This window comes from Megalobrama amblycephala, linkage group LG10 (assembly GCF_018812025.1).
Source record: "Megalobrama amblycephala isolate DHTTF-2021 linkage group LG10, ASM1881202v1, whole genome shotgun sequence".
NCBI lineage: Eukaryota > Metazoa > Chordata > Actinopteri > Cypriniformes > Xenocyprididae > Megalobrama > Megalobrama amblycephala.
In genome coordinates, this window is record NC_063053.1 from 28,784,561 (window position 1) to 28,793,715 (window position 9,155).

General features: G+C 39.2%; 1 protein-coding gene across 5 annotated transcripts in view; it reads right to left on the bottom strand.

The window, feature by feature from the left end:
- The window catches only part of actn1 (actinin, alpha 1), a 40,962-nt gene extending 38,474 nt beyond the window's left edge, over window positions 1-2,488 (bottom strand). For 3 of the 5 annotated variants that reach the window (XM_048205645.1, XM_048205646.1, XM_048205648.1), the window contains exon 1: window positions 2,073-2,487. In XM_048205645.1, coding sequence (XP_048061602.1) covers window positions 2,073-2,201 — 129 coding nt within the window. In that variant the 5' untranslated portion in view covers window positions 2,202-2,487. Of the gene's footprint in view, window positions 1-2,072 lie in introns of all 5 variants that reach the window. The other 2 variants (XM_048205647.1, XM_048205644.1) reach the window with 2 other exon arrangements.
- Between the last annotated feature and the right edge of the window lie 6,667 nt (window positions 2,489-9,155).

A 9,155-nucleotide genomic window follows, 5' to 3' on the forward strand; every position in this document is an offset into this window, starting at 1 on the left:
TCACTTCTTCTCTACTGACCTTTTAGCCCTGTCAGAAAGCAGAACAATAACCAATTTGTCTGACACACACACCATTAAATTCACAGAGGGTGTTTAATGGGCAGTATGGAGTGTGTGTGTGTGTGTGTGTGTGTGTGTGTGTGTGTGTGTGTGTGTGTGTGTGTGTGTGTGTGTGTGTGTGTGTCATTAATGAACAGTGTCGGAAATGATGCTCTAACACAATGTAGTGCTTATATCATGAGACAGGGGAAAAAACACTTCAGGGCTAGTTGTTTGTCTCTCATTTCTATATGAAGCAACACACACCATGACATAGCGGTTAATGTGTCAAAATATGATGATCCTCTTTTTTTTAATTTCTCTTTTAACACTCAGTTATGTAGAAACAGCATGTCTGGGCTGGTGTAAACCGTTGACACATGGTTTTGTCATGGGTTTATGGCTGTAGGAGCTGAAGTGAAGGACTCTGCCCGCATACCTGAGCATGAGTCTTTCCCGCCGGTAGCTGATGACATCATTCAGGAGTCTACAAGCTTTCGAGGAAGGAAAAAAAAGTAACCCGGGAAAGTTTTCCAGCAGCAGTGTACAGGGTCTGTTATTACCATTTTTGGGCAGACTCGCTCCCTGACAAGCCCAGCCCAAACCGCAGCAGATTCCAGCACTCGTTCTTTTTTCCTCCCCGTTTTCCAAAGGGGAAGAAAAGAGTGTGGGAGCGACAAATGTTTCACTCATATTTCAAATAGTTTTTAGACTTCTGTGCAGAAAATCACATCCGAGACATTTTTTTATAAACACTCCCCTCCGCCAACTAAATGGTCTGCCGGAATGCGTTAACGGAGCTGCCATGGGCCTAGAGTTGGCAACTGAGAGCCGGTTCTTTATCAGGACCGTTAAACATACCGGAACTAAACGATTTTTTGTGACTTTAGGCTCTGTTAACGGTGCATGCTTCTACACCGTATTAAAATACTCTGACAGTGTCTGCTAGCAACTACTGCTCACTGAATCTAAGAAATAATCCGTATAGTCTAATACCCGAACGAACGACTCTTATGAATCGGTTCCTTAAATGAATCAACGGATGTAGTTCGATTCTCGAACAAACAACTCCTATAAACAAATCATATAAGTGAATCAAAAAGACGCGTCAATCAGTATGAAAAGTTCCTAAATTAATCTGACTAAACTGAACCGCAAATTACTTTTGTTATGATCACCACGAAGTGAATCAAAACCTGCATTATGCTGCACTTGTGAGATTTAATGCAGTTACTGACTAGTTGTTCATACGCCAACGTGTAGTTAAAAGCCATATAATATGTTGTATATAGAAAAATACATTTAAAAAACGGGGTAAACATACATTTTGCAAAATAAAGTTATTTGTTATATCTGTCCTGTAATTTGAAACTACCTCATCATTTGACAACAGACTGCCGAAGAAAGCAAATGTAATATGAATTGTATATCTCTCTTTTCTTTTCTTTTTTTTTTTTTAGAAGATACTTCCTCAAAAACACTACAGAATCGTTAGAGAACTGGAATCGTTAATGGGAACCAGAACGCTTCTCAGATTTACATGGGTCACACGTTAAACCCCAGACAGAGTCTGCGTGTCCTGACCGTAAATAAGTGAGCTCGTGCTCTGCGCGCGCAGCGGATCATATGAGCCGCATCCACAGACATCTGTTGCGCGCGGTGAAGACGATAGGTGGGCGCACGGTGTCCGGTGATCGGGGTCCGGATCGTTTGACTGGGGGCGGGCCGTGATAACGCTCAAATGAATGGACAGACAAGAGTGGTGAATACGAACATGCGCAAACCCGCAACAGATGTTCTTCAAGTTTCTTATAATGATTACAAATACAGAGTGCCGCACAAGCTTTTGATGCTCTGAGAGATACAAAATACATTTACGCACGCGATCGCAATGCAAAGCCTATTTCACCAGCAGCCCAATTCGGATTCCGGACGGGGCCCTTAAATCTCCGCATTTCGAGAACGAGGCTGCTGGTTTGCAGAAAGTCTCTTTGCACCTTAAACCGGTGGTGTGGAGAGATTATAGCGCGTACCTTTCTCTGTTGTTTCTCCCAGGCGGGGTCAAGCAGCATATCCCGATCCCAGTCATCTTCCTGCTGCATATAGTCGTTCTCGCCTCCATCATATTGATGATGATGGTGATGTTGTTGATGGTGATCCATTCTGAACTGCTGTTCCCGTCTCTCTCCGGTCCTCCGGTCTCTCTCTCTCCCTCTCTCTCTCTCCCACAGAGCGCTGCAGTAAACACTCCTGTGCGCACTTAAAACGATGGGCACGAAACTAACGTCGCTGCCTCGTTTTCCCTGCCCCGTTCACTCTCCCCAAAGTCCGAGCCTCCTTGTCTTTCTCGTCCTGTCCGTTTTTCACGGCCGCTATCCAGAGTGGCGAGTAGGCAGAACCTCCAGCAGGAGCATCGGCAGCAAAAACTTCACAGTAACGGAAAAAAATAAAAAGAGACGCAGGGCGTCTGATTGGCTAGTGCGCAAACCTTTAAAGTCCGCCCACTAGGAATGCTCGGTGGTGATTGGTTAATATCTGTGTCCGTTATCGATTTGGTGTAGGTTTTCTGCATCGGCGTAGGTATTAGAAAAGCTTTTAGGTAGGTTTATGCCACTGGTAATAATTTCTTTTTTTCTTTTTCTTTTTTTTTTTTGAGGATGAATTTATGTTTGTTTATTCATTAATAAAAAATAAATTATATTTATTGCTATTAAAAATCCTTTAATGTTTTCTCAGTGCCTTCCAGGTGACCACACCCTAGGTTTGTTTTATCTCAGGTAACAGTGATCATGTTCCTCTTTTAGGGTGGAGGAAAGTGGTGAGGGATACCACATCCAAAAGATATCTCATATTAGTACTGTCCTTTAATTAGTAAAATCAGTCTTGAGCAGGTCACTGTGTTTCTAGACCATCTTAGACTACCAACAGACCGTCTACCAATTTGTACCAATCAGTTTATAGTGGTCAAGCTGTTTTTTTGGAACATGGTATCTTGGTCAACCAGATAATGACCAGCTTGCACCAGCTTAAAACCAATGGAAGTAGATAAAAGACTGAAAAAAATGGAGCCATGTGGTTAGACATGTGGGTTAGACCTTTTCCATAAAGAAGTCTGCCTACACTGGCAGAGGATATCCCTCATATTCATCACATCTTACTGTGGGGAAGAAAAGCTGTGAAGTTTAAGATGAGATTTCCTCCCTTGAATCCTTGTGGTTATTTTTGGATCAGGATCGAAATGATTAGTTCTGTTTATTCAGGGCATGTTTGAACAGCCATAGCGTGCTCTGACGCAAACAGATGTTCACCTTATGAGTATTTGATGCTCTGCATTGGTTGAATGAGGGTCAGCAGTTCATTTCTGTGATGCACAGCCTGGAACATCTTACTGTACTGCCTATTGTTTCCTTTTCTTCAATCTATGATGCACTTTTACTACTCACTATACCGCATATACATATCATTAACAAATATTTAATTTGCTTTTGATGAATACACATATATGGACCCTTCACATGCTCATTCTTAAAAGATTAATCCACTTTCAAATTAAAATTTCCTCTCATCCCCATGTCATCCAAGATGTTTATGTCTTTCTTTCTTCAGTCGAAAAGAAATTAAGGTTTTTGATGAAAACATTCCAGGATTTTTCTCCATATAGTGGACTTCAAAGGAGCCCAAATGGTTGAAGGTCAAAATTACAATTTACAGCGATCCCAGATGAGAAATAAGGGTCTTATCTAGAGAAACCATCGCTCATTTTCTAAAAATTTTTTAAAATTGTATACGTTTTAACCATAAATGCTCATTTTGAACTAGCTCTCTTCTTCTTCTCTATTTGAGTTCCGGCAATGTAGACGATACTAAGTGTATTACTGCCCTCCTCAGGTCAAAGTTTGAACTAAATTGTCATATTCAATATGCTAGTGCAAGTATATAACAATTAGTTCAAACTTTGACCTGTGGAGGGCAGTAATGTGCTTAGCAGCGTCTACACTGCCGGAATTCTAATGAAGAAGAAGAAAGCTAGTTCAAGATGAGCATTTATGGTTAAAATGTATAAAATTTTATTTTTTTTAAGAAAATGAGCAATGGTTTCTCTAGATAAGACCCTTATTTCTCATCTGGGATCATTTAGAACATTTTGAAGCTGCAATGAAACTGTAATTTTGACCTTCAACCGTTTGGGCTCCATTGAAGTCCACTATATGGAGAAAAATCCTGGAATGTTTTCATCAGAAACCTTAATTTCTTTTCGACTGAAGAAAGAAAGACATGAACATCTTGGATGACATGGGGGTGAGTAAATTATCAGGAAATTTTAATTTGAAAGTGAACTAATCCTTTAAATAGATATTATTTACAGTCAGTCAGTCTTGCACTGTCACCTGTTTACCTCTTTACTGTTTTGTCTCTTATCCTGCTGCTATTTTAGCATTATATTTTACATTTATAGCTCCTAAAATTTTGTATACATAAACATTGTTGGTTCAGCAATCTGCCTGTACTATGTGTCATTATTTTTATTCTCTGTATTTTTGTTTCATACTGTACAATATATGTACTGTATTGTACTGTTATACAATAACACATGTATGTATTATATTGCAATAAAGTACTCTTCACATTTCATATTTGTCAGAGCTGCAAAACTTCACACCACTACTTAACATCCGCAGTACATGGCATCAGATCAAAGTCCACCTCCTGCCCCCATCATCCCAACATTCCGAAGAAGGCTGTTGTTTGGGACTGAATGCCTCTGCCATGTAGGGTGAACAGAAGTCCCCCTCTGCGGAGGATGAACCAGGATAGAAGCTACCCCTCTTTGGCTCACACATATTCAAAAATTTTTTACATTTTTTTCATACAAACTAATCCTAACCCAAAGGAAATCTAATTTTATAATAATAACAAAACCATCTATCTATCTATCTATCTATCTATCTATCTATCTATCTATCTATCTATCTATCTATCTATCTATCTATCTATCTATCGATCTATCTATCTATCTATCTCTCTATTTGAGGACCTAAAAGAAAGTTTTATCTGATTTAGCAAAATTCTAGGAACATTCTTCAGCAATTTCATCCCTAAAAGTATGACTAGGTCAGAAGCACGTTCGCGCACTATGCACTCACTGTAGTCTGGATCGCTCTTCCATATATGGACAAACTTCCAAGCGGCGAATGTTTGGGAAAGTGACGTCACAGGTTAAGCGCACAGACAGTGAGATCTTATTCTCGACGCTGCTTAATCAAAGCAGTAAAACACTCTCGCCAACATAAATAAAACTTTTGTTCAACTTATGACAAACTTATTTATGTGTCTGCCACCATTATATTTCGCTCACAAATTTAATTTTTTTTATTTCTCTCTCTCTCTTTTTGTTCGGCATATGAATAAACAGAGAAATTCGTTAAGGACAATGATGACCGGAAAGTTATCCTGCAAGTCTGTATCATAACCTTCTCAGGCGATTTTAAACTCCAGTCTAGCTGCTGGTTGCACAACCAAGATCACCAAACTTGGGAACTTTTGACCTAGGATTATGTAAACAGGAAACACTTTCCCTTGATGCAGTTTAAAGGAGTAGATCATTGAGGGAAAACAATAAGATTTCTGTTTCGTTTGGGGTTATCACTGTAGTGTTTCACCGTAATAGTCCTCTTTATATACTGTATATATAATTCTGACAGGGATGCTGGTTGATTCTCCAGGGATGTGCTGCTCTTGGCTCCAGTAAAGCTTGAATAATCAGGGCTGCTGCCCTCCTACTGTCATCATAAATGTCTCCCAATGGACACTGCACATGACTAGCACTTCCAAGCAGAAATTATAAAGGTTTAAAAACAACAATAACACACACAAAAGATATATATTCATATGAAAACCAAAATGTCAAAAGTATCTGGATGCCTCATTTGCCATTAAATGCTCCTTTGAAAATATAGTATTCTTGCAGTCATTTGCACTTGATCTATAATTTCCGCTTTCCATAAAGATCATGAAGATTGGCTTTGGGATTAGTCAGAGAAATGTTTACACCAGACCTTTTGCATTTGTGCCAAGCTCAACATTCAGATATTTATCTACTCAGAAATTATTCAAATGATTCATATGCCATCTAAATATCTACATAACTTTTGACATTATCAACACCAACATCAACAAAACTGCGTACAGTCAGTGTAGACAGGCAGGAGCCACAGGTCACTGAATAATTTTACTAAAACCAGTCACACTTTTCACAACCAGAGAGAGACAGGCTGTTAAATTACTAAAACAAACTCCACTACACTGGGTTGCGCCGCTTAAATTCAAAGGGCCTGAGACAAAATTTTAATGGATGGGCCCCCCTCATCAGTGTTCCTGGTGGTCCACCAGACACATACACACATTGGAAGATATTTCACGACAGAAGGACTAATTTACATGCACAGCTTCAACATGGATCACACAGACACTCCTTCACTCTTTCTCTCACGCACAAATAAACACATTAGTAAGTCTCTCTAAGTATTTTCATACAAGCACACAACTTTTTCTCATTGTCTCCCCATGTGAAACAGGTAGACCATATTTATGGAGGGTGATTCTGTTCATATGGATGATCTCTGGAGAAGTTTGAAAGCATTCCGGCTATAATCCGGCACAAGCTGGCACCACCACCCCCTGCCCCCATTGAGTGTGAAACTCAACAGTATCTAGAGCTGTTGTCACAATGTTCCTGATAAGATGCTGGCTGCCTGGATGAAGGCAAAGCCTGTGAAATTTTATCTCAGTTTTCTGAGCGGTCTATTTGACTTAAAAGTATAAGAATAACCAACCTCCTCATGAGCACAAGGACTTTAAGAAGGCGTACGGGTACACATCATTCATGTCCTGTTGATAAAAGAATGTGCTACAGCTGATTCAGACTGACTGAACAAGGTTACAGGATAGAGAAACTAAAACTAAACACGATCAGATGCTGACAGCGGAGCAGAAACATCAAACATCAGACATTCTTCTGAGCCTCAGCCCTCCCACACAGAAAAGGATTTTCAGGTCCCATTAATGTTAGGTGGCCTTAATACTTACCTTTAAATGAATCATTTGCACTTATTGTATACACATACATGTTTTTACATTGTACTTCATGTAATTAATTTCTGTAATTACATTATAATTACACTCTTGACCCAACCCTTCAACCTTAAAGTCCCCCTGAAATCAAAATTTAAGTGTTTTAGCTTTTAGTATGAATATGTTAGCCTTTCGGTTATGAATAAGCTGGTGTGTTCTAAAACAATGACAAAATTCGCATTTAGGAGATTTAAGCATTCAAAACTTCCACTAAAATGGATCATGGATTTTCATGACATCACATCGCACTTCAGCTTCTCATCAAATCTTCTGTCCAATCAAATACTCTCTAGAATCTGAAGTCCCGCCCCCTCAGCTGCAGCTGAAATCTCATCTTATCTCATTTGTTCACACATTTACTAGTTTATACATGGTGAATGGCTCATATGTAGAGGATAGGGAACGACTCAGACAGTGTAAATATGCTTTCCATTGACGAATGAAGTCCGTTTTCACGTCACGTGAACCGCCGCAGCGTGAGCACAGTCTGCTCTGGCCCAGGGACACGAGAGCACAGAGCGGATCATATCCGCAAGTCGGCTCAGACCAAGAAAAGTATCGGACCTATTTAAATTCTGCACAGAATGCAAAATTTTAAAGTGACATAGAGGAGATTAGGAGGATAAACGGTTAGACATTAAAAGGAAACAGAGGTTTTAATGGCTCTGGCCGAGCTGTGATATAACGCTATTGGCTATTTTAAAAAAGGGGCAGAGCTGTTAGATATATCACTCTGTCTTCATGTTTCAGTTGAAATTATTTCAACACATTGAATAATGCTGCACATTCCAAGTCACTTCAGCGGGCCTTTAAACCTACCCGTACCACCAAACCTGTCCCTAACCTTACCCATATCCCACCTCAATAGAAGCAATTTTGCTATACAACATGAATACAATAAGTACATTGCACTTATTCTTGATAGCGTAGGCCACCTAATATAAAGTGGGACCGATTTTCACTTCAGTATCTCTTTTAATGACTTATGAATTAAAACAATAGCAATAATAATAATAATTGATAACAATATTAATAATAATTTTATTTTAAAGATTTTATTATTTCTGTATTCTGACCATATAAAATCATGGTGATATACCCCAAATGAATCATAATAATAATAATAGAAATCCATTCTTCTTCTGAACAATTATAGCTGTTACCTATGAAATTAAAATTAACATAAAAATAAGTAGCTGTTAATAATGCGCAAGATATTCTAACACAAGAAACTAGTACATAGAGAGGTACTAAACCTAGTAAACTAGACTAATTATGATATTTATGAAAAACATAATAAAGTCATGAGAAATATCTCAAGCAAAAGCCTTTTTTTCATGAAACCTTGATTCCACAGGTGAGTAAAACCAGCCTGCCGTTGTGGATTTGGAGGACTAGAGCACAATTCTATAGAGATGATTCACTACAAAACAGGGGTCATGATGTGCGGACAAGTCACACTTCTACAGGAGACTGAGGGTGTGTCTCAGTTACCGTATTCATGAATGACATCAGCCAAATAACTGTCAAGTATAGCTCTTACCGCTGGGTGGAGTTTCCTTATCGTGTTCAACAACAGAGAGACGATGCCATTTATGGCTGCCTCGAACTGCTCATCGGAGAAAGACCATGTCCGCCTCTGTGTGTGCGTGTGGCCAGTGTGGGGAGTGGAAAAGCTTTAGTTCATTTCCTAAAGGTTGACCTGTTTCTCATCCACTGGGCTTGCATTAAACAAATACTACAGTGATTCTGTGAATTCTCTAAATGCCATGAGTCGAATCTGTTCATCATCAGCCGCAGGAACTGTTCTGCAATTCTTCTGTGTCAAACTCAATAACTGCATGTTGATTCACGGGGCTCCAACAAAGTGTTCTCTGCTCTTTGCAAAACAATCAGGGGATATTTGTAAGAGTTCATGTAATTTGACACAATTACTTCATTTTTAATGGTCTGCAATGTCATAAAATAGATAACACTTGAGTCAG